This window comes from Amblyomma mixtum, chromosome 1, assembly GCF_055824585.1.
Source record: "Amblyomma mixtum isolate Tamu chromosome 1, ASM5582458v1, whole genome shotgun sequence".
Taxonomy (NCBI): domain Eukaryota; kingdom Metazoa; phylum Arthropoda; class Arachnida; order Ixodida; family Ixodidae; genus Amblyomma; species Amblyomma mixtum.
The window spans coordinates 135,654,609-135,680,533 of record NC_143012.1 but is presented as its reverse complement, the minus strand read 5'-3'; the positions used below and the strand labels follow the sequence as shown (position 1 = coordinate 135,680,533).

At 47.8% G+C, this 25,925-nt stretch overlaps 1 protein-coding gene across 3 annotated transcripts in view; it reads right to left on the bottom strand.

Moving 5' to 3' along the window:
* Positions 1-25,925, bottom strand: part of LOC149367674 (uncharacterized) — a 247,321-nt gene that overhangs the window by 169,426 nt on the left and 51,970 nt on the right. For all 3 annotated transcript variants that reach the window (XR_016285090.1, XM_089556781.1, XM_089556773.1), the window contains exons 4-6: positions 22,385-22,450; positions 21,365-21,475; positions 6,309-6,421 (exon numbers count right to left, since the gene is read on the bottom strand). Coding sequence is in view for 2 of the 3 variants with exons in the window: in XM_089556781.1 (XP_089412907.1) it covers positions 6,309-6,421; positions 21,365-21,475; positions 22,385-22,450 (290 nt within the window). In the remaining variant the exon portion in view is untranslated. The remainder of the gene's footprint in view (positions 1-6,308; positions 6,422-21,364; positions 21,476-22,384; positions 22,451-25,925) is intronic.

Sequence of the window (25,925 nt, the reverse complement as noted above, 5' to 3'; positions counted from 1 at the left end):
TGTTGCTATGCAGCAGCATGCCAGATGGCACGAAATAATAGGGCAGTGTGATACATACGACTAGAAGATACGAGATACTATAGTCCTGTCGAGAAAAACGATAGCATACTTGGCCTCAAATTATAATAGTTTAATTACTTTTCGATATCTTTATGTAAAGGATAAGTCTTGCCCTCGAATAATGCAATCTGATGAAATGTTTTGTGGCAGTCATTCCACGGCAAAAAGAATAAATTAATTTCGGCACTTTCTTTTCAAAATCAATCACTCCTCTTTGAAGCGGCAAAGCTTTAGTCAAGCAGAGAGGAAGCTGTCACTTTGAGACAGTTACAAACAGGCTCTTAACCAAATTTACATCTACTAAACAAAATGCACCCAACGATATACGCGAACAAATGTCCGTGTTGCAACGAAATCACATGGGCCCGCCAAAACATAGACGTGGTCCCCAAAATACAAAACCCGAGTGCGGAGCAGTGGGAGACTCTGCTGTCCAGTTACCGCTGTGAAGACCAACGAGGTCTGGTACAGCGAGCTCAACGAGCGGCAGTGGCCAGCGGAGCCCTGGACTGAGGGCAACCGACCATTGATTAGAGGCGGACGACTTCGACAGAGAAGGCTCCTGGGGATAGAACCAAGGCGTCTCTGAAGATGCCCCCAAACCGCAGGAAAAAGCATTACTGAAAATAAAGTTTTCCCGTCCTTGGAGACTCGGGCGCCTCGAAAATACGAACGACGCGCGGCAAGTGTGGGGCTGCAAGGTTGCACACGCAGACAAGTGACGAAGAGCCGTAAGTCGCCTCCTTGGAGCCATACGCAACGAAGAGACAGTGACGGGTAACTTGAGGACAACAACAAAAACGGACAAAAACGGTTAGCCCAAGTGAGCGAACGCCTAAAGCCTGTTTCACATGCAAGCGAATATGCTAGCGAAACCTGCCGCCGCGACGGAAAAACCTGTTTTGAGTCTTCGCTGCGATGAGCGGCGAGGTTTCAACAAGTTGGAAATTTTCGCGGCGACGCGCCGCTCAATCGCTCAGTCGCTTGCATGTGAACCGGCCTTAAGCGGCGCAGTGGCAACACGTGGCACTTCGGCTCAAGAACGCGCTGCTCAGGCGCCCACCACCTGAGGGAGTTGGCTTGGTGCGGGGCTCTCTCTCGATTTCTACCCATAACAATCTCGGTGGCCTAGTTGAGTTGAGTTGAGTTGTTGGATGCTACCGGTTGAATTAGCCTGGCTTATTCTGCCGGCAATTGCTCCACCGTAGCGTCACTGATATGTTAATAACGTCGTAAAACCGGTCACATCTGCCCCGCTATGCGCACAGTCATTTATAATAGCACATATTCCACTCCCGCAGTCACCATCTATGCATGCACAGTAGAACAATTTCCATTGCAGTGCCACCATCCATGCACACATTCACTGACAGAGTAACATAGACCACTCCAGAAGGAACCATCTAAGCTGGCCTATTCCCTCGTCCTGATTCACGCAGGTGGGTCTCGAAGTTCTGTTAAGACGCGGTGGGTCCTTCACATGCCAAACCAGTGGGTGCATGAACGAACGGGAACAGGGAACGATTCAGGAAACATACGGTTGCATTGAAAACAACCAAGGTAGGCACTTGCCACTGCACGTTCAGTCCTCCTGCAAAAGTAAGCCTTGCTCTTCTGCTGCAAGAACTGCCGCCAAAAGCAGAACTTTGAGACCTGGGAAATCCTAGAATCGTTTTCATCGAGAAAGAATTAATCCTCCGTGTCGATCAAAGCATTTTCTCAGATGTCGAACGAATTCTGCCACCAAATGTTATCACCGACGCCTGGAAAAAAATTGGCTGTGGCTTAGCTAAGGTTAACCCTGGATATCTCGAAGCGAAAAGCTCTCGCTGCGTTTCAAAGAGCCAACTCCCAAGCTGCCACTTCTGGATCGGTGTTTCTGCGCCGTCCGACTGTTGCTTCTTCTTCTCCTTCCATGGCGATCGTCTGCGCCTGTTCTATGGGCAAGCGCGCCTTATATACCCCTCCTTTCAAATGCGCACTGCGCACGGCTGCGGCGAAAGGTCAAACGGTGGCGAGGAGGAGAAGCGGCGGCGCACATGCGCAGTAGCGCGCGGCGGCGGCGAAAGGTCAGGCGACGGAGTCGGCGCGCGGCGGCGACGACGGCTGTGGCAGCAGCGGCCACCTGAGCTCCGCGTGACGTCACTCGGTTTCGCGCATGCGCAGCTGTGGCAAATCTGGCCTCCGGCTCACGCGAAGCGCAGTGCTTACTAGCCTTGTGAAGCTTTTCGCTTCAAAATTCAGGGGGCACTTCTGTTTCTGTCTAAAGTGCACAGAGGCGAAAGCGTTTTCCGCGCCACTTTGACTGCCTCTGAGGCGCTGGTGACGGCACCACTGGATCACGTCACACAGAATTAATTACTCATTACTAAGTAATGACAAATTACTGATTAATGGCTAATTACTGATTAATGACTAAATACTAATTAACCGCTAATTAATGACGCTTCAGCTTCGCCTTTAGGAATGGAACGCGACAGCGTGTTGTAGCGCTGCCAGGGTGTCCACGGAACGCCACCCGTTCAGCACGACGCCTTGCCCTTGGAACGCAATGCTCTTTGAGGAAATTCTCTCTTATCTCGGTGAACACCCGAACCGCACCGTACAGGAAGGGAGGAAGTGGGAGCAAAAGAAGAGGGGCCGTAATGAAGAAAATGAAAATTGTATTTGAGGAAAGGAAATTAGGCAATAGCTGTCTCACATACCTCGGTGGATACTCGTCATCCGTTTGATGACGTCAGCTGCGCTCGTCGATGAGTCACCCCAGGCGCTGGATGTAAATCAGTGGAGAGTGGTGCACAAATCAAGTCCTTCAAATCAGCGGAGCGTGGTGCACGATCATTTATCCTGCCTCAGCCTGAATACGCTGCGCGCATCCCAGTTCCCCCATGTCTACACGAACACGCGCGCAAATGGAAGCCTAACTGAGCCTTTCCTCTCTTCCGATTGGAGGTCGGGAAGTTATCGCTTCGAAGGAAGGAAAGGAAAACTTCATTTTACTCTAATCCTTTCTCCTGCGGTTTGGGGGCATCTTCAGAGACGTCTTGGTTCTATCCCCAGCACTCTTCTCTGTCGAAGTCGTCCGCCTCTAATAAACGGTCGGTTGCCCTCAGTCCAGGGCTCCGCTGGCCAATGCCGCCCGTTGAGCTCGCTGTGCCAGACCTTGTTGGTCTTCACAGCGGTCGCTGGACAGCAGTCTCCCACTGCTCCGCATTCGGGTTTTGTATTTTGGGGACCACGTCTATGTTTTGGCAGGCCCATGTGATGTGATAGAGAGTAGGTTTTTTGTCGCACCAGGGACATTGGTCCGCGTATATCGTAGGGTGCATTTTGTTTAGTATATGTAGGTTTGGGAAAGAGCCTGTTTGTAATTGTCTCCAAGCGACAGCTTCCTCTCTGCTGAGAGATTTGTGCGGTGGGGGATATCGCATTCTTCCGCCTCTATAGTTTTGTAGTATGGCCGAGTATTCCCTGGGTGCTGGCGCGAGTTCCGCGGGCTCGTCGGATGCTCGGAAAGTGATGTATCCTCTAGCTATCCTGTCGGCCTCTTGGTTTCCTGCCCCCCCCCCCCCCCCCCCCCCCGTGTGCCCCGGTACCCACACAATTTTGTATACAATCTTGTCGTTTTGTTCTCCCTGGTTTTTAAGCCTTCGTTCTTCAAAGTAGCAACCCACTTCTTAATATCGTGTGCCTCGCACGATAAAAATAGAACGGGAAGCGCACGCTATTTTCAAAATTCTTCAAGGTGATGAAAAGATGCTTTTGGCTTAGTTTATGGAGGCTTTTATAATCGCAAAGCAGCCAAGGCTATGAGGGACGACTACGGCTCGGCCACCTGGGATTCTTTAACGTGCACTCACATCACACATTACACGCGCCTCTAGAATTTCGCCTATACATTGAATTTCGACCGCCGCGGCCTGGATCGAACCCGCGTCTTTCTCGTCAGCAGCCGAGCGCCATAACCACTGAACAACCGTGATGGTGTAAACTGATGAAACGAGGACAACAACGCGGTATATGTACAGGCCCGTATTTGGGAGATGTACAGCCGGGGACAAAAGTCTGCGGAGCATTGGTTGTTCAAACGAAGCCTATAGCTCTGCTATTATCCGGCGGCTGAAGACCACACTTGTGAATGTGGAACTCGAAATTGTACTCTTTCATCTCTACAAGTGGGGCCTCCAGCTAATAACAGAGTATCGGCTTCATTTGAGGAACACGTGATCTGCAGATCCCCGACTGTGGGTGCTTCTCTCTGCATCGCTCACGGCCCCGCATGAGCGGCCCGCTACTCTTTTGGAGAGAGAGGACTGTACTGGTAACGCAGTGAACACTATGACGGCAGAGGAACACGAACAATTAAGCAAAAACTGGGTGCTTGACTTTGGGAGCGCGCTGTTCAACACACGAGGCACACGTTCAGCAGGCAGCGGCTCCGTCGACGGTTGGGGCCCAGCTACGCGGGGGGGGGGGGGGGAGCTAGTCCGGATGATTCCCATCCCCGGATATACGCTATCGGTATCGAGCAACGATGCCGGTTTAATCTCTTTGCTTACAACGCCTGATCAAATCGTTTAGTTTGAAAGATGGCGTGAAATGGCACACTGAGCATGGCTCCAAGATGGCGTCCACTCCAAGATAAACTCTCAGGACTCATCCCTGCACAAGAGTACCACGTTATATCACCGAATAAAAAACCATTCCTCATCCGCAGGAAATAACGTATGCTAAAAATAACCGAGGGCTCTGTTCTGAAATACACACAGCAAAAGTTCTGCCGAATTTTAAAAAAATGAGCACCAAAAAGTCACAGCCCTTGGTATACCCTTGTCCACTGACTAAGATTTAAAAAAAAAACTACACCTGATCCCCCAGTTAGCAGCAGCATATAAAACCAGAACACGTGAATATTTCATTCCAACCACTTTCATACCTTGGCACTACCTGCATTAAATGGAAGCACAATACGTAAAATCAGGACAACATTTATATCATCAGATGTCCGAGACAACTTTTTTGTTTTATTTTAAACTTGTGTTGCGCTAATAGTTTCTGCACTTTTTGTGATCTGACCGCTAGGCACCGCCATTTGAGGGCTTGTATTGTATTCAATTGCGTTGCATTGAAAGAGACCACCTAAGAGAAAATAAAATATACGAAATGTGCGACAACAAGAAATAATACTGTAAAACGGGAAGGATCGAAGCTTTTATCCTAACACTTTCCTGACTGCAATGGCGGCCCCATAAGCTAGCCATTTTGGGTGAATCAAACCTCTCCAACTGACCTTTCTTCCCTTCTCCCAACTCGCGTCTGCTCCGTGCATACGAGAGTGGAGGAGAGCTCCTAATAACTGGCAACATACTGCGGGATATGGGCGAACAATTATTTTTTGAAGCGAAAAGCTTCACTAGGCTCGTCAACAACGCGCTTCGCGTGAGCCACCCCTTGGCGCCGCCGCGGTGCGCCCTTCCTCCTCCTCGCCACCCCTCCGTTCTCCTTGGCACCGGTTTACCCTTCGTCGCTGCTAGCGGTTCTTATCGCGTTCTTATCGCGTTATCGCAAGGCGTTGCGATAACGCCCGAGCGGCGGCGGCGGACATAAGAGGCCGCGCGCCGCGGCGCGCGCTTCGTCGTTACTTCTCCTCCTCGCCATCGGTTAACCGCTTGGGACGGTTGGGACGGCGGTCTCCGTCCCAAGAGAAGGTTCTTTCCCAAGGCGTTGTGAAAACGCTCACGTAAGCGGCGGCGGCGGCCGTAGAAGAGGCCCAGACATTCGCCATGGAAGGAAGAAAAGAAGACCCAGAAGTGGTAGCGAGGGAGTTGGCTCAAAATCTACACCGCTACCATGGTGCTCCCAGTGCATTGTGCGCGAACTGCGACAGCCATGACGTCAAAGCATAACTGCAGCTTTTCGCTTGTATATCCAGGCTTAACCAGAGCTAAGCCACTGCCAATTTTTTTCCTCAGGCAGAGCTTAATCGGGGGTCAGTAATGCCAGCAGTGACGTACGCCACCATTCCGCATAAGTGGAGCAACACTGCGAAGAGTAGACGAATACCCCATGCGAATACGCCTGAAGGGGTTCCACCCTCATCTCCCTGCGTTTGTCTGCGGTCCATCCTGGCGCTAGGGAGTGCCAAGCAACCAGCGTATTTTTTGTAGTGGTGGCGAAGTATTCTTGACAACTAATAGTTGCTATCAGACCTTGCGTCGCCAAAAGCGGCTGTTTCCTTGAACACGCACCTCTTGTTCGGACCTTGTAGCCCCAGAGGCACAACTCCTTTCTTTCTTCAGCCACGGTGATTTCGCCAGTCATCATTCCCGCTTGGTCGTAGGCGTCCATTTCAGTGACCAACCTGTCGAAGGGAAAGACAGCCCGTTAGAAAATGCAGTTAAACACAATCGCTCGTTGGCATACATGAGCGGATTTCTTTGCATACGAGTTCTAACATAGCATTTCTTCGAGTACGAATCGCGACTATAGCTGCTGTACACTGCCAGTCGGATCCTTTGTACGTTAACTTGTGACGTCTGCGAGGCATAGCAACTTAGAAACACTCGACAAAGAAAAATCCTGCAATAAAAAAAATTATAAATGAAACGAATGGACAACTGCCCACGCCTTTGAGAGAAGAATGTAATGCAGAAGCCTTGCACTAACATCGGCTCAATAAAGGCCAGGTAGCAACGTTGCCTCCAACAAAAGTAAAAGGGTCAATATCCACATTCAGAGAGTATGTCGTGTCACTTCCTTTTGCCGGGATTAAGTTTCAAATGAGATAGGGCTAAAGAGGCCATCCGGAAAACACTTCGAGAATATCCAGTATTATAATGCGAGTACGCTCGCGAACGCCACTTTTGCCGTTACCGTATACACCACAGTCAAAATGATCACAATGGAAAAAGCTTCGATAAAGCGGCGCAACGTGAGTCGCGGCAGTTATTGGAGTAACTACTTTTTGAATCTTGCTTGCCATGATCTCATTTAAAGGCAGAGAATGCAAGAGACAATTCATTCGGTCTCCTGCGCCTCAAAAAGCGAGCGTTTGGAGCGCCTGATAGGTGTGCGCGGCGTACAGTGGTGAGCAGCCTTGTCTAGAGCGCTCGGGCGATGCACTTCCTTGCAAACAAATCCAGATTTTGTGGCAGCCTCTAGGGTCCAGCTGCAACGCTTGCACGGAAGTAGCGCCAGATAGCCTCGTAAACAAAGCAGGCACGAAAACTTTGCCCTGTAATGAGGGGCTGCTCTCTAATTTCGGTTTTTGTTACCAAGTGCGCACTGCTCAAGCGCTCTAGACAAGGCTGCTCACCACTGTACGTGCGGCCACCATCAGCGCCCAAGACGAGCCGAGAGATGGAGCATAGGAAGAGGAGGAGTACATGTCGTTGCCTTCAGATGATTGAGTCTAATCGTTTCTGTATTTCTCTCTGCGTCCGAGCCGCTGCAGCTTGAGAGAGAAGTGAGTGCTCGGCGGTGAGTTTGCGGGCTAGTATGTCCTCCTGCTAAGTGAGAGACCAGCGCAGGGAGAGGGAGCTCAACCAAGATTCCTTCCTCTGCGACCGGACGCAGAGAAACAAACTAACAAACCGAAAAGCCATCGCGCACGGATGGCGCAGCAGCTGCCGCGTTGTGGCATGGTTGACGCGGAGGACGCTAACCGCGATCGCAAGGCTTGTCGTCGACAAGAACTGGTGCTCGCCAAGACAGTACGAGTATCTTCGGGCGATCAAGTCCTCGCAGTATCCAGAGCGGCGCCGGCTACACCGCGTAGAGGACGAACATTCAAGTGCCGGAACTGCCGTCTGGAATCGAGGTTCGAGCAGGGTTGGCCGCGCTGCAGCGAGACTGCAGGAACCATCGTCGCGAAGCAGCCGCCGTCGCCCAGCCGCCATCTCACGCTTATTGTTTAACTGGGCCGTCAACTATAGCTTATCCAAATTTTATCCAAACAATTTTCGTTTACAACGCAATTGGTTCTCAAACTGCACAGATTACAAGCGCAGTAGATGTGAAAGCTTGCTTTAATAGCTTGGTATTTTTGCCGGAAGGAGAGTTAATAATGTTGACCGCTTAGCATTTTATACAAGATTTACAATTGAAAGCTGAAAGAGCACGCGCGAGTGATAGCCTGATGATTGGCCGGTTATCATTTTATCTCTCGCTAGCATTTTGGATTTGAAAAGAATTAAGACTTCGTGTTCCTCAATGGCCTGTTCAAGTACTCTGCGGTGTTCGGGCGTCCTCTTTGGCGGAATGATGAAATGACTTATTTGCAAACGTCAAGGAATCACAGGGCGATGAAGACTTTAGTCTTGACCGCCGTCATCTTCCTCCGGTTTCAGCAGGCTGGGATCCCTTGGGATTCAGTGGTGTCCAGGGCCAGACGGATGGCTTTTTTGTTCTTCTTCTTTCTGGGTGGCCATTAAAGCCTTCCAGGACTCTATATTCCTGTCTGGATTGTTGTGGCTAGGGCATGTCCACACCATGTGGATCATGTGTGCTATTTCATTACTCTGTTTACACCTCGGGTCTTGGATCGCCGGATGCCATCTGCTTAGTGCTAGTGGGTTCGGAAACACTGCTGCCTGTAATTTTCTCCATATGACCTCTTTCTTTTTGCTGAGGCCCTTGCATGCTCCAGGTAGTGTCTGTCTTCTAAGTCTGTAATGGCTATAAATATCTTGGTACGTGTTCAGCTCCTCGTCCCTCTGAAGGGGCTCTCTGCTCGACGAGACTGCATTGGGGTCCTGGTGTGTGAGTCCTCGGGCCAATGTCTGCGCTGTCTCGTTTCCCCGGAGGCCTTCGTGAGCCGGAGTCCAAACTAGGTTAATTATAGAAGTGTGTGATGAGAGGCTAGTTGGTAAGACATTCTGAAGACATAAAACTACGCAGGAGACAGGACACAGAAAAGATGCAAACAGGACGAGCGTAGACTAACAACGAGCGTAGACTGCTAGTCTACGCTCGTCCTGTCTGCATCTTTTCTATGTCCTGTCTCCTGCGTAGTTTTATGTCTTCAGAGTAGGTTAATTAGTTCTGCTGGTGTCGGGCCGGCAGTCAGAATTTTGCACCAGGTTTTAGACCCATAGTTGCAGTTAATTGAATTAGCTTGCATGACATATACACAATCGTATCTTGAGAAACTTCATTACTGTTTATGATGACGGGTTTGAAGTGAACCAGAACGTACAGCCTTTGTCAAAAGTAACCAGGCTGCATGGTTTGCTTCTCATTGGTACATTATAGCCTTTACGGCTTTCCTTAAGGTCTAAAAGTTCTTTTAAGGTGAGGACAGGTGTTCTCCTTACCATACAGAGAATTAGAGCTTGAGGGCTAGCATAATAGTTTAAATATAGGACTGAGAAGCAAAACCATGCAGCCTGGTTACTTTTGACGAAGACTGTACGTAATCGCCACTTCGGAAGGAGGGTCATTCCAGCCGCTGGCTGTTCTGATGAAAAATACGGATGATATGCATACCTAAAAAGTTAGCAGTAACACGAGGCTTAAGGCGAGAAAATCATGTATGAGTGCTAACTCTCAACTTAAGTTTATTCCAAATACTTGTACATATACATAGGGCAATCAAAACAAGACCACAGCAAGGCTGTCATCATGAACGTCTCGTGTCACCCCGTGTACCAGAGTTAGTTGGCCAAAATCCGAAACTCCCTACCAGAGAAGCGGACCGAAGTCTGACTGGCGCATTTATCTCCACTGATACGCATATGAACTTTTCCATGAGCTCACGCATGTGTTGATCCCTGTGCCTGAATAGAACTGTTTTGTCGAAAAGCGGTTTGCATTGTATCTTTTTTTTCTTGTCGTTCGTACTGCACGTGCGGAAATGTTTTTCTGCGTACTTTTTTGGGACCGACAGCATTCGGGTGACTATTACGAGGTATACGATGAACACGTGTGAGAGGGGCAGCTCCGTGGTTCAAAGTGAGAAAAAATTTATCATAAAAAGAAAGAAAGGCAATTTTGCGACGACAGACCGTGTGTATGTGTAGTGCTGAAAGCACTGAATATTCTATCTATTTTATCCCTGTTGTCGAAAGGGACAAGGTCACCGGCATGTACAAACAGGCCGGAATGAAACGCGAACAGCGCCTGTGAGCAAACGAAAATGTTTTGTCGGTGTACTTTCAGCTGAAGTGTACACATTCTGCAACCAGTACCTGAACGTTTTTTTCTCACCCATTTTATTCGGTAACATCATACTCCTCCTTGTCATGAGATTTCTCTCTCACACGTCGCCCTCTCGCGGTTTTGTCTCAAACGTATACTTTCGTTTTATAAAAACGCTACAGGACTACTGCAGCACCGCGTTTTTACAGTCGTAAAACGGATCTATAAACTTTTCATTTGCTTGTGTATTGCGATCTGTGCCCGAGGAGTGGCCGCAGGCCAAACGTGTGCCAGTGACTCGGAACAGTAAAAACGGGATGATCGTCAAGCCGGCATCTTGCAGGCTCTTCGGAAGCAGCTAAGCGTCGCCGCCCCGCTGTTCGGCCAAGGTTCACGAATGCTCCGTCAGGGATCAACACCTCCCGTCTAGGCGGCGCCCCCTTGGGCTTAGCGCCGAGGGGCCGGGACGCATTTTCTGTTGGACCATAAAAGTGTATTCACTCACTCACTCACTCACTCACTCACTCACTCACTCACTCACTCACTCACTCACTCACTCACTCACTCACTCACTCACTCACTCACTCACTCACTCAATCACTCACTCACTCACTCACTCACTCACTCACTCACTCACTCACTCACTCACTCACTCACTCACTCACGAATTCACATCGCAATGACGGACAACATGGAGCCAACAGACCGCAAGTCGCCTGCTGCTCACGTCAGTCCGGACCAGTTCCTCTTTGTACGTTCTGAGAAAACCGCAAACTCGCAGCTGTCAAGGCATCTCTATGGTCAGCTCATTCTAAGTATTCTGCCTCGACCACCGCCACCATGCTCGAGCCTCCAAAGCAAGGGCGGCGGCAGCCGCGGCGCGAAAGCAGGCGTTTCTAAGAAAAAAGCAGCTGTGAAGCTGGAAAGAGCCGGACTCGAAAGCTACAGAAAAGCGCAGTTGTGGCCATTGAAGGCAAGAACGCCCAGCTGGACAGTATGTTGGAAGATTGGCCGTTGGAAACGGAAATGGCCGCCACAGAAGCGCAAGCGTCGCTCCTGAAGGCTGCCGCAGATCAACGAGGCGGGGAGCATGACATCTGTCGGACTGTCTCAGAGGCATCCCAAGGCCGAGTTAGCACACTTTGGACAACGTGCTTGACCAAGCCCTCTTGCACAACGCCCCGCGCCCACAACCGCAACAGTATGACAACGGGGAGCACCACGTCTGTCTGAACGTAATTAAGGTTCTTTAAGGCTACGCCCCATGCACACCAAGCGCTCTCAAACAAGGGGTCACGCAGAATGTTATCGCGTTATCAGCAAGTGGCTCAAGCTAACGCCCCTGAACTGACCGCCATGGCAAAGTATCTGATTGGACGCGATTTTCTGAGCACCGCGCTAATGAATTTCGATGACCGGCCTGAAAACTACCGGTCATGAAAATCTAAATGGCGAAAGTGGCTAGGAACTGAGTCATTAGCTATCCAAAAAGGCTACGGTAAGTGCGCACTGATGACCTGAAGTCCGGGTTAAGAAGTATGGGAAAGACTCAAGGAGGCCGGAAACTTCCCCAGACTGTCCGGCAAGCACCCACAAATTGAGAGACCAGGGAGCTCTCCTTCTTCAGATTGAGGCTGCGGAGGGCGACCCTCACCTAACTGGGCTGACCTATCTGGACACCGCAAGAGGGGTAATCCCATCGTAGAAACGGTGCCTACAAAGGGATCGAAGTACAAGCCAGAGCATCACGTTGCATTTCCCCCTTCGCGTTCTTCTCCAGCTTTGTCAGGAACCAGGCCAACGAAAAGAACGACCCCAATTTCAAACTCGGCTCAGCGAGCACGCTTTCAAAGCTCCCAAGATCACAGAGATGTGCAGAGAAAACGTGCGAGGAGAGCACCCATCTAATTCCAATTGACTGATATGGAGGTCGGCATTGAGCATATGCTTCTAAACATGCCGAAGAAGCTGCACGATACAAACAAGCATAGCTCTCTCCACAAGTGTCATTGCTTCACAGGAAAGCCGATGGATGAACGAAAGTCCCTGCTGAAAGAGTATGGGATCTGATTCAGGGGCTGCACTTTTACACATCGCTTTGCGAGACACTGCAAAACGGTTTTCAAGTCCGCTTATTGCGGTAGCGATAGGCATGCTGTAGCACTTCATCCGGGCAGTGCCAGCCGTTGGAATCCTGCCTGGGACCACAGTGCAGAAGACGCCAGAACAGACCAGGATTAGTCATTTAAAGCGTCTTAGTGCACAAAAGTGTCGGGTCAAAGCTACAGTGGCAAGTTCTGCTCGAAGGGTCGTTTGGTGAAAGCGAGTCATCCAAGTCAGCCTCAGAAGACGGCAAAAATGTACCCCATCCTCGACGATCAGAGCGAAAGCTCCCTGGCAAGAACGGAGTGCTTCAACGTTCTCGGCCTTCATGGGCACAGTTCTCTCCACGTTTTAAGGACATCTGCCGTTAAAACGGAGGCAGCAGGAAGAAAGGCATCTCGATTTTTCATTGAAGACATTCATAGCTCCGTGAAGCTACCTTTACCAACAGTGATTGAGCGCGACAAGATTCCTAACAACAGCAACGAGATTATAACACCGGAAGCTGTGTTCTACTACTCTCATCTCAGAGCAGCAGCTGCTTCCGTATATTACTTGGACTCAGGGGCCTAAACTGTGTTTCTCCTTGGAAGAGACACCATAAAGCAGGCAAGATTCGACAACAGCGCAATGGAACTGTTGACGCTCCATTTTCTCAGTTTGGGACCTCGGGTGGGTTATCGCAGGGTACGTTTGCGCAGGTCGAAGTTGTACACCTTACTGCGTCAAGATGCACAAGACAATTATGCTCTAAAGTGGATGACCTTCTCTTCTTTGACCATAGAAGCGTCATATCCTAGTCAAGGAGACACTCGCTGATACTCTAGAGTTGACACACCGCTTCGAATCTACTCTCACCGACAGTTTCCAGTACGGGATTGCAAAAACCCTGTTCCAGACAACAAAGGACGAAAACAGACCTTTTCTTTCTATGGAGGAAAGCAAGTTCTTGAAGATCATGGACAGATAATTATCTAGGTACGAATTAAGCAGCTGGGTAGCGCCTCTTCCCTTTCACGCTCCAATACCTCGGCTTCCGTATAACAAAAACCCGGCCAAATCGCACCTCGCTTCCCTGCTATGGACCTTGAAGAAGAAGCCAGAACCGGGGGAACAGTTCACGGACTTCATTAGCAAGATGTACAAGAACGGCCACGCAGAGGAAGTCCCACCGCTTCGAGGGAGAGAAGAGTGTTGGTAACTCCTCGTCTTTGAAGTTGGCCATCCACGAATGGCTGCAGAAACACGAGTCATGTTTCACTCCAGTGCATACTTTGATACCGCGTCACTAAAAAGTGTGCTGCTGACTGCCTAGACATGATTGAAAGCCTGCTGTGGGGTGCTGATCCTGTTCAGGTAGGAACCCGTCACTCTAACAGTGGGCAGTCAACACGTCTACTGCTTCCTCGTGCAATGGAACTTCGGAATGAATTATCTGAGATTCTTGTGGTTTCGCAACAACGACATCCACAATGACGTTATCGAGTATCGAATGAAGGTTCATGTGTTTGGAAATAGCCCTTCGCCAGCAGTTGCGGCTTCGGTGACCAGTACGAGGAGGAGGAAGGATTTGGAAGTGATGCGAGGCATTTCGTCGAAAAGGATTTCTTTGTCGACGATTGTTTCAAGTCTCTCTTTACAGCGAAAGCAGTCATCATTTTAATAAGTCGCACGTAAGAAATGCTGGCAGCCTGAAAGCTTACGGTGCACAAAATAGCCTCAAACTACCCCACAGTGTTCGAAGCATTGTCGGAAGAAGACTGTGCTAAGAATCTGAATGATCTTCATTTGCGCCATGGTGAACCGCAACGCGAACTGGACATTTCTTGGGACCTGAAGAAGGATGTGGTCACCTCCAAAGCTCCAAGAGAAACCATTCACTCGGCACGGTGTCTTGTCAGTGCTCAATAGTCTATATAACCCATTTAAGTTTGTTGCTTCAAACACAATCCAAAGGAAGTCCCTCTTCCCAGAGCTAGTCACTGAGACGTGTGGCTGGGACTGTCCACTTCCTGATGACAAGAGAGCTAGGCAGGAAATCTGGAAAGACTCCTTGTCTAAGCAGCTCGACAAACCTTGCACCTATACACCTGCATCGCTTCCCATCGCACACCGCAAGTAACTGCACATCTTCGAAGATATATCAACCGAAGCTGTTGCTGCGGTGGTTTAACTCAGAGTGACATATTCAGGTAGGCTAATCTAGCGCCACGTCCGGACCACACCATTCCGAGGCTTGAGCTGTGTGTTGGCAGAGGAGCTAGAAGAGCTCATTAATCGTGAAATGGACATGGGCATTGATGCGTTAAACTTTTATACTGGAGTCAAGGGAGTCCTAGGTGACATGCATAATGAGGCTGGGAGGTTTTATGTATGTGCCAGTAACAGGGTGTAACGCATCGGAAGCTCTACATGGCCATAACGATGGCACTACGTTACTTCTGACATGAACCCTGTGGATCTCGGAACAAGGTCTATGCCTGCAGCCCACCTGGCAGGATCAAACTGGCTGACAGGCCCCAATATTTCTCACGCTTACTGAAGTTCCACTTGGCCGATGTTGACTGCGACATGGAGGTCCGGCCCCAGGCGGATGTTCACGCAACCAGTGCAGGTGCCAAGAACGGGACACTAAGCGGTTTGAGCTCTTTTAGGCTGTATTAGGCTGATTCCTACAGCGACAGCGCTCATACGTCTGGCAAACAGATTGAGGGGTGCATGTGACGTCATTGTGGATGTCGTTATTGCGAAACCGCTCGTCTTGCGGTCTATGACCTTGTGCAGAGCATCTAGCCCAAGCGAAGGCAGTCGTTATTTTCTCCGTCCAGCAAGATGCCTATTCAGGGGAGTTGAAAAGCTTGCGACAAAGAAAGGGACTTCCGAGGTCAACCTCTTTGAGGAAACTTGACCCATGGTTTGACTCTGACGGCCTTTCCAGAAGCGGTAGCCGCATCGACAGGGCCAGCCACTTGAACCAGCAGGAACCGAAGCCCCCCATCATGCTTGAGTTACACCATGTCATCACCCTGATTTTGTGGCATTAACACAAGCAGGTCAAACATTGAAGGGCGCCACTTCACTGTGGGCGCAGTCTGAGCAACTGGGTTCCGGATCGTCAGAGCTTAGCGCAGCATCGCCTCATACGTACACAATTATGCAGCACTTTGCAAGCTCCAAGGCAGACAACTAACGCAGAAGTTGGCAGACCTGCTGGCAGAACGACTTTGCATGGAGCCGTCATTCACTTACGTTAGATCGGATGTCTTTGTGCAGTGGCGAGTCACGTCTCGTCGGACCACAGGCGGCGAGGCCAACAGCAAACATCGGACCGTGCTCTTCATTTGTATGAGCGTTCGCGTTGTTCACTTGAGAGTGATCGAGTCAATTGTTAAGTCAAATTTCATAAATGCTCTCCGGAGATTATTCGCTATACGGAGCCCTGCAAAGCAACTGAGATGCTCCGAGCTGAAACTAAAGACCAGTGGTTCACACAGTGAGAAGCTGGAAACATGCCGGTCTGACCTCGTCATACTTCGCACATGGGAGAGAAAGAATGGTTGGAGTCACCCAACGCTTCTTAACATCCATGCACGTACTTTCTCTGTTTTAACCGTGCTGGACGACTGCCGCAGCACCGCGATTTTGCACTCGTAAAATGCGCCTGGAAGAGCTAATTTGATTCTGTTTATGGTCGGTTATCTGTCTGAGAAGTGGCCGAAACCTAAACGCCTGCCACGGACACGGAAGAATACCACTGGCCTCATTGATATCTGTAGGTAAAGGGTCTCTTTATTACCTAAATACATTTTCATATTTCTTATCTATTCATCGTGCTTCTAATGGAGATGTTGGCACAAATAGCCACAGCAAAATTATCTTTCATGCACTGCGATGGTATAACATTAACAGTATATTAGTGCTGTTTAGCTCGTTCACGCGTTCCCGCTGCTACTTCTGACACTGGAGCAAGCACTCTTAGTGTTGTCGGATATTTTAAATTGTTAAATTGGTTTTTGAGGAAAGGAAATGGCGCAGTATCTGGCTCACATATCTCGGCGAACATCTGAACCGCGCCGTAAGGGAAGGGAGGAAGGTGGGAGTGAAAAAGGAAGAGAGAAAGAGGTGCCGTAGTGGAGGTCTCTGGAATAATTTCGACCACCTGGGGATCTTTTAACGTGCACTGACATCGCAGAGCACACGGGCGCCTCCTACGTTTCGCCTCCATCGAAACGCGGCCGCCGCGGTCAGCCTTACCAGTGAGCCAATGTATAACCAATGTATACACACTGAGCCAATGTTACTTATGTATAATTGGTAACGGAACCGGTTCGCAACAGCCCAGAGAGGAAGCGTTTCGATATCATTTTCGCTGGATGGAAAGGTGCATATCAGGGGTGGATTTATTGCTCACCCCTAGATGAGGCAGTTGGCGGAGGCGATGCCTTTGCAACCACCTATTTCTTGGTCTTTTCCGTCCAGAGAATGGTGTTCAGCACGGCTTTGCTATTTAAGATTTCTCGCTTGGGGGCGCGACAACTTTTCCTGCCCCCTACACCTACGGCCACCCCTGACATGTAGATACTTTTGCGAGGCAGAAATTAGGCAGGCTATCAGACCAGCTGCGCAAGGGGTCCTCATTACGCTCCCTGTGAGCGAAAAAAAATACTGCATATTATTTTCGGAACATCTCTCAAATGCTCTACTCCTGAGCCCGTGAGTTTTTCAACCCTATATAGTATATAATACACTGTTCTAATTGAGCTGTTTATCGGTGAGCATCATTTTCTCCTCTACGTAAGTGCCGCCAATTGTTTTCAAATGTTAGCGTACAAATGAGTGAGCTCCGTCTGCCAAGATGTCCAAGAGATGTGCACTTTCAAGCCATGTGCTTGTATTTTCCCGTCTGAGGCCTGACCATCCTCTTTGAATGGAAAATAAAGCCATTCGTTCATTCAATAATTATGAGTCAATATTTCTCCGAGACAGGAAAGAAGTGAGTGGATCCATGGTAGGGCTTTTACCCGTTTTATTGCTCATCTCAGAAAATTTACAAAAGAAATACATAAACTAAAAATGTTGAATCTGGACTCAGCTGTTATAATATGGATTCAGAATTATTTGCTCGGCCGCCGCCAACGTGTAGTCCTGAACGGTGTATGTTCAGATTACGTTGATGTGACATCAGGGGTCCCACAGGGGTCGGTTCTGGGGCCACTCCTGTTCTTAATTTATATAAATGATATTTCACTCGGTATCTCTTCAAGTATACGTCTGTTTGTAGATGACTGCATTTTGTACAGGAAAATTAACAAGCCAATGATGTCGTTCAACTCCAAACTGACTTAACACTTATCCACGATTGGTGTCTGAAATGGAAAATGTCTTTGAATACCGAGAAATGCGCTCATCTTTGTTTTTCACGAAAAAGAATCAAAGTCCAAGCTCAGTATCGCATAAGTATTGAATTGATCACACAGAAATGTACTTGCAGATACTTAGGTGTTATACTAACAGATGACTGTTCCTGGAATGCTCACGTGGATCATATGGATACCAAAGCCGGTAGGGCGCTAAATTTCATACAGCGGAGTTTAAGGTTTTCGCAGCCAAACCTCAAGAAAACTGCTTTTCCCTCTTGTGTTCGACCTATCATCGAATATGCGTGTACTGTATGGGACCCTGCACATCGGGTGTTAATTGACAAACTTGAAAAAATTCATAACAAAGCAGCAAGGTTCGTCTTGGGCAGGTACGGGCGAAGGGATAGTTGTACAGCAATGCAATGAGAACCACTCGCTTCCCGTAGAAGAAAATTGAGGCTAAAATTGCTGTACTTAATAGTTAACGGGAAAACGGGGATTATTTTATTTTATACGCCAATTTTATACTCTGTGGCGATTTCAACTACCCGGATATCGACTGGGAAGCTTTGACAGCATCGTCTCGCCAATCTAAAGACTTCCTTGAACTCGTCCTTACATTCAACCTCTTCCAAGCAGTTCATGAGCCAACACGGGGCTCAAACATCCTTGACCTCATTCTTGTCTCCAGTCCAGAATTAATCCAATCACTTTCGCAATCTAGTGGACTCAGTGATCACAGTCTCTTGTTTTTCGACCTAACCATTGAACTTTCCGCCCACCAACCTTCCGTCAAATACATCCGCGATTATCGTAATGCCGACTTAGCCAGTGTGAACTCCGACCTCGAACAATTTTTCGCTGCTTTCCTCCTATCCATGTCTACGAGATCCGTTAATGAAAACTGGTGCCTTTTTAAGCACAAACTCTTGTCGCTCATTGACGCTTACGTACCACTCATATGCATCCGCGGCGACGCCACTAAACCTTGGTTTTCGAATGCTTTGCGCAAATTATCGCGGAAGAAAAAACGCCTCTTCCGTAATGCCAAAAATTCTACATCATCTGTGAAATGGAACAAATACTTCACCAGTCTTCGCGAATACACCCAGTTAATACGGTCGTCTAAAAGAAAATTCTACAATCATGATCTCCTAGACATAATGCGCTCTAACCCAAAGAAATTCTGGAATCTGATAACGCCCAACAAAAACAGCTTATACAACATTTCTTTGAAAAGACAAAATGGCACACACGTTCCGCTTTCAGAACGCTCTGATACTATGAATTCCTACTTCACCTCAGTCTTCACCCACGAACCACCGGACAACATGATTACTTTACCGCAACTTAATCTTGATTCAATGCCACCTGTTACCAACACATCTGAGGGAATTTCTAAGCTCATTGAAAATCTCAAGCCGTCTACTTCCCCAGGACCCGACAACATACCTGCCAAAATCCTCAAAGGAACCAAAGAACTGTCTAGCCAAATCCTACAGCTCATTTTCGACCAATCTCTAAAGACCGGCCAAATTCCGCACGATTGGAAAACAAGCAAAGTTGTGCCCGTTTTTAAGACCGGTGACCGCTCTGACCCCTCGAATTATCGTCCTATTTCATTAACATGCATCTCGTGTAAACTCTTTGAGCATATACTGTACTCCAATATTGCAGATCACCTCGATAAAAACTCTTTTTTCTTTCCCAAACAGCACGGTTTCAGGGCAGGCTTCTCATGTGAAACTCAACTCTTCGAATTCACAACTGATCTTCATCTAAGTCTAGATTCTTTATTTCAAACAGACGCCATTTACCTAGATTTCTCTAAAGCACTTGATCGCGTTCCTCACCAACGCTTCATCTGTAAACTCGCATGCCTGTCACTCGACCCTCTAGTCTTTTCCTGGATTCGCTGCTTCTTGACTAATCGCTCGCAGTTCACCGTCATCGCTAATCACGCATCTGCAACTACCGTAGTTATCTCCGGTGTACCCCAGGGTTCCGTCCTTGCTCCACTTCTCTTCCTAATCTTCATCAACGACCTGCCATCTGGAATCTCGTCATCTGTTCGTCTTTTTGCGGATGATTGCGTCATTTATCGCCGAATATCTGATAACACTGACCAGGAATTATTACAGGACGACCTAAATAAAATACAGAAATGGTGCTCCGACTGGCTCATGCAGCTTAATATTTCGAAATGTAAATGCATGCACATGTCACGCAAACGTTCCATTACTAATTTCCAGTACTCCCTGAACTCTGTGGCGCTGTCAGTAACGAATTCTTACAGGTACCTTGGCGTCGAAATAACGAACAAATTAACATGGTCAGACCACATTATCAAACTTTGCGCAAGCACTTCCAGAGCACTTGGCTTTATCCGAAGATCACTATCAATGTCCCCCCCACCAATCAGACAACAAGCATACGAAACATTCATTCGCGCTAAAATGGAATATGCCTCAGCAATATGGAACCCTCACCAGGCCTACTTAATACAACTGCTCGAAGCTATCCAGAATCGGGCAGCGCGCTTCATAACGTCGCAGTATTCGTCTCGACACAGCGTTACCAACCTAAAATCGTCTCTCGGCCTTGAACCATTAGCATTCCGCAGAAAAGTATCAATGCTTTGTCTTTTCCAAAAACTATACTTTAAATTCCCTGCACTACGCCAAACTTTGTTATCTGCTCCCTTACGCTCATCTCGCCGATTATTCAACTCCCTCAGCATTCAGCGGTTGCATGGTTCATCCAACGCTTTCAACAAATCTTTCCTTCCCATCGCCATAGAGGAATGGAACAATCTTCCTGAAACCGTTGTCATCGAAACTAATCCCACCAGATTTAGGCAGCTAATAACAGACCACTTGATCCAACTATAGCTACTTCCCTCGCGATGCTCTGAGTGCAATTTGAACTGCTTGTGTTATTGCGACACCCCCCCCCCCCCCCCCCCAAGTGTTTTCCCACTTATTTCATTTCCGTACTTTTTAATGTGTAATTTATATACTACTGCTTTGCCATATATATTCTGTTCTATTTGAATCACCTGACGCTAATTTCACGTCAAATTTGTTATTCTTGTTATTTTTTGTTCTTTTGTTATACTTTTCTATGCTTACATGCTTTTGTATGACTGTTTCACATCACTGTCTTCCTCCCCGCTTATGTAATGTCCCAGACGGGATCTTTAAGGGTTCAATAAATGATGATGATGATGATGATGATGATGATGATTTATTGATTGATTTTAAAAGTTACTTAAAACAGCCCTTTTACGTTTCCCAACGATATGACCATTCCCGTAAAATTATAGAGTACCGTACCAGGACGAACTTGCTTGCAAATTCATTTTTTTGTTAAAACAGTGCAACAGTGGAACCGGCTTTCCGAAATGCAAGTGTGCTCTGCAAGTGAAGATGTATTTTTTGCCACTCTGTAACCCCCCTGCTATAACGCCTTCAGGCAAATGCGGGGCTACTCTTGAATAAATAATAAAGAAAAAAGAATAAAAAAAGAACGAGGGAGCCCGGACCAGCGACGCTTTGCCTGGCTTAACGCCAAATCAAGATAACTAAAAAAGAGATAAATGCTAAAAAAAACATGTAAAGCGAAAATCCGAGCAGTAAAAAACAAAAACTCAAAGGAAGATAAAACAAAAGGTAGCCAGTGAAACTGGACAAGGCCACGCGTACCTGTCGACGTCGCAGAGCGCATCCGCCGTGGCCCTCCTGGAGAGACTCTCCGCCAGCAGCGCCGAAGACAGCTCGGCCGGCTGATCCAGTGTGTGAGACACGGCCGACCAGCTGGGCCGTCACCGCAATTAAGAAGAGAAAAAACGAGAGGTTGAGGCCACTCCACCTCTTAACACAATGTCGACGGGCAGCATTCCCCTGTAGCATCAGCGTAAATGAAACTCGAACAAAACGGAAACGCGAGCGCAATCAAAAATATTAGCTACTGGAGAGGAAATACAGGCTTGGCCTAACAATATTTCTGGTAATGGGTCTTTACGCCTTCGATGCGAAAATGAACCGCTGTACTACTCTGTCTCCCTAGTGTAACATCTTCCAGTTTGGCAGTTCATTTTTCCACTCTCTCGTTGGCATTTAGTTTGGCGCTGAATGCACATGCCGCCTTGCCTACCTCGGGAGCCGCAAGAGCCTTCTCTTTTCCCCTCCATCTCTGTCCACTCTCGGTGAGCCCAGCGGAGTTGCGCCCATTGCACAGAAGGGAAGGACAAAGAAGGATCACATTTTTGGGCAATCTCTTAAGTTACATTCTCGCTTCCTCCTGCGACGATGCAGGTCCGCTTAACCTTCGTCTACCTTCCTCGCACTCAGCGCAACTTCGTTGCTCTTCGGATGGACCAAAAAGAAGCTTAGTGCGTCTGTGCTCTTCAGAAAGTTCGTAAACACACTTTCTAGCTCACTTCTTGTGCTTCTCAAGTAGCTCTGTTCTCTCACGGACATGGGGACCCCGTTTCCCAATTTTTTTTAGCGTACGAACCTAAACATTTCCTGCGTGAAATAAAATGAAATTAAGTTTTATCTGACAGTAATAAACAACAAATTGAAATAGGAAAGAATCACAGATGAAAAGAACACAAGCGAAATAAAAATTTAAATTACAATTAAAATCATTATGTTTCTATAATCATTATTATTTGTCGAACCGAAAACTCATGCACAAACATCAAAATAAGCCTTACTCACATAAACCCAAACTTCACATGGACATCGGCTTCTTTCACGCTTGCAGCTCCTGTTTCTCCATGCTTTCTGCATACCGCAAGAAAATATTCCAAAGATGTATTTCACAAACAGCTTTTCTGAAAGTCAGCTGCACCTAGCAGCAATTTCTTTGTTTCTGGTAAATTTTTCAGCCTCTATGTCGCAAAATATTATTTTTATGCTATGTAGCGAACGCAGTAAGTAATTTTTCTCGAAAGAGAGCATTGCAACATGTCCGCCAATTTTATGAACGCAAATTTTTCCATCAGCAATTGCACAATTTTTTTATTTTTACAATTTAAAGCGTATCGTGCCTCTTGAAAATAGAAATTGATTACAAGGTCTTCAGGCTGCTTCCGTGAGAATTCCTGGCATTCGATTCGATTCCGGGAATTCCTGGCATGTATAAAACATTACCCACGGGGATTTTGCGCTGAAAAACTAACAAATCACCTTTTTTTGAGACCTCGACTTACCACTTCACAAGCCTGCCAATACTCGACTTGTTCGTGGCTTTTCGGAATGGTCATTACTGATTGTATTTATTGACGCCAGGACATCTAAGGCAAAAAGAGCTAGGAGCACGGTTTCCAATACCGAGGATATGAATTCATTGATAGACAACGGCGTAGATAACTAATTTTAGAGTTACAACAGGGACGACCCACATCTTCTGATTCACAGCAGCTACTTGAGACATCTAAAAGGTGTTCCTACCTTCACACCTGTAGTGGATGGCATGCATACAGATGGTGGTCAGCGTAATGCATGCACCTCATGCTTTTTTGCCTAAATTACTGTGGAGAAAATAGCAAATCAGGGTTCATTAGAAAGGTGTGGCGTGAAAATATTTTAATCGCTTATTCCCAGCTGCTTCATTTCAGACACAGCCCAATGCAGAATGTGGCTAAATTGCATAAACAACCTTTAAAATCATCCCTGTTCTTGCAACATTCATACTGACCACGACTAAAAAGCTACGGATGTTGTTTACTCGATTAAAGTCGTTGCTATGCATTTCTATGATGCGCACATTATAGGAGAGGTATGGGTGGGAATGTTCCCGACTTCTGGAGCTCAGGACCGCGGCAATCAAGGAGCACGCAAATGTACGGCGACTGAGGAGCATCACAAGCAACAGAGGAATAACAATGGGATGAAAATGAAAGTCAGGCCTTTTCTGCTCCCATAAATGAGGGGAAAAGATCGCATTAAGCCTCCTTTCTCACCGCACAACCGCATCGCGCAATTGTGTACTTCTGGGCAGCAAGGTTACGCAGGTGCGAAAGTAAAATGTTCTCCAACACTCGTAAAATTCGAGTTCTCTATTTTCAAACACAAGCAGCTTTAGATTAGGTCATTTTGCGCGAAATAAGATAAGTTCAGACGGAAACGTAGGCCAGGTGTACTAAACAATGTGACGCGCAAATGGAGCGCATAAATTTCCCTAAATAAGATAAAGAAATTTTTTGAAGTTGCTGCACATCGACGATACGTTGCGACGGGCAAAATCGAGGAATGAAAAACACAGATATAAGATGGTTGCAAACCAAGAGCTGGTTTATTTGAGGAAAGGCTGATGTGGTTGTTTAGGTGAAACCATGGCCACGTGAGCGGATATGTCCTCTTGGTAACCGGTGCGCGGAACCTTTGCGCCTCCGTGCACCTCCGTGAAGCTGGCGTGAGAGAAACACATCGATCGTTGCACGAACTGTGTTGTGTGTGTTGTCTATGAGATTCCTTTGAAGTGTGGAAGTGTTTACATCGGCCAAACTGGCAGGTGCCTCAGTAAATATTTCTTTAACATCGCCGCCTTTGCACCTAACAATGCCGGCACTTTGATGCGCACAAAGGGTTTGAAGCAATGCACTCAAGAGCGAAGGTCAAGGCCCACGCTGGTGTTAACATTTAAACCGTGATCATCCGGGCACTCCTGATTAATAAAGCCGGAGGCTAGCCTGAGAACACACCTTTGATTTTACTGCATGAAAGGCAGTTTGGTTTTTTAGCAGTTTGACAAAACGGTTTCAAAATGCTCGTAGGTGCAGTCAAGCAGAGCCCGTACTTCGGTGCCAAAGCAGAATCAGTTTGACACCGTTGTGTCAAACTGATTCTGCTTCGGCACCAATGTACGGGCACTGCTTTCCCATTAATCTGCTTTTTTTAGTTATTGGTTGAAACTGCAGCCCGCTTTTTGGCTGCGGCGGCTGAAGATTTAACTCACCTTTCACTTTAACCGGTTTTTGTTTTGGTCACGTTGTTAAGTTGTACTTCTGACTCAGATTTTGCTCCGTTGCACTTTACTATGCTCTCTCTGCGGTTTTTAGCGTTGCTCAATCTTAACTGTTAGAAGAGCAAGTTGCTGGGCTAGTTGGTGCTGTTGCATCGTGGTGGAGCAGCGCAAAGGACGGGACACAAGAAACAAGGAAAGACGTACACAGGCGCTGTCTATACAACTCATTAGTTCCTGGTGCGGCAACGAATAGTACAAGTCTTTGATATCGACGGAGAATCCTTTAAGATCTTGGTGATGAGACGAGGATAAAAAAGTGATGATCTGTTCTGAGCTGTCAACCACAAAAGGGTCGTCAATCACTAAAAGTTTTAGATTGTTTTTAATGAAGGTGGCGAGTTGCTTCTGCCAGGATTCTTGCTCGGAAACAATGACCCTAAACGGATAACCTGGTTTGTGTGTCTTGGCAGAAAAAAAGACATTTCCTGTTAAACGGTTGGTTGACTTCAGGTTCCGGGCTAGCGCGTCAAGTTTTGCGGTCTTGCATAGGCGCAAGGCTTGGCTTTTTACCTTGGAAAGGTTTACGGTGTCCTTCCTGTGAAAAGCTGACTCCAAGGCAGAGATGGCTCTCGAGTTGTACTCGCCTGTGGTGAGCACTGTGAAGCCCCCTTCTTTGTCAGACGGCACCAAGAAAAGTCCATTGGTTCGAAGAAAGGTGGCGGTGCGGCGTACAGGTAGTCTCCTGGAGGACGGTATATGCTTGACCAGAACGTCCACGCCCTCGGAAACGCACCTGTCCTTGTCGGAATCTGGAGCTTGTTGTCCCACTTGCCTCACAAGGCTTAGAAGTTCCACAGGCGATTTTTTCGGTTCCACGGCGAATTTTGGGCCCTGGCTGAGAACATTCCGAATGTCGTCCGGTAAGTCCACGTCGCCAACGGTGTGCACCACAGTCCTGGACACCACAGTTGAATTTCTCTGGCAACAACGTCTGCGCCAGCTACGGGACTGGAAGCCGAAGAGACCCAAGTGGGACCCGAATCCCGTGCACACCGTTGGCGACGTGGACTTACCGGACGACATTCGGAATGTTCTCAGCCAGGGCCCAAAATTCGCCGTGGAACCGAAAAAATCGCCTGTGGAACTTCTAAGCCTTGTGAGGCAAGTGGGACAACAAGCTCCAGATTCCGACAAGGACAGGTGCGTTTCCGAGGGCGTGGACGTTCTGGTCAAGCATATACCGTCCTCCAGGAGACTACCTGTACGCCGCACCGCCACCTTTCTTCGAAC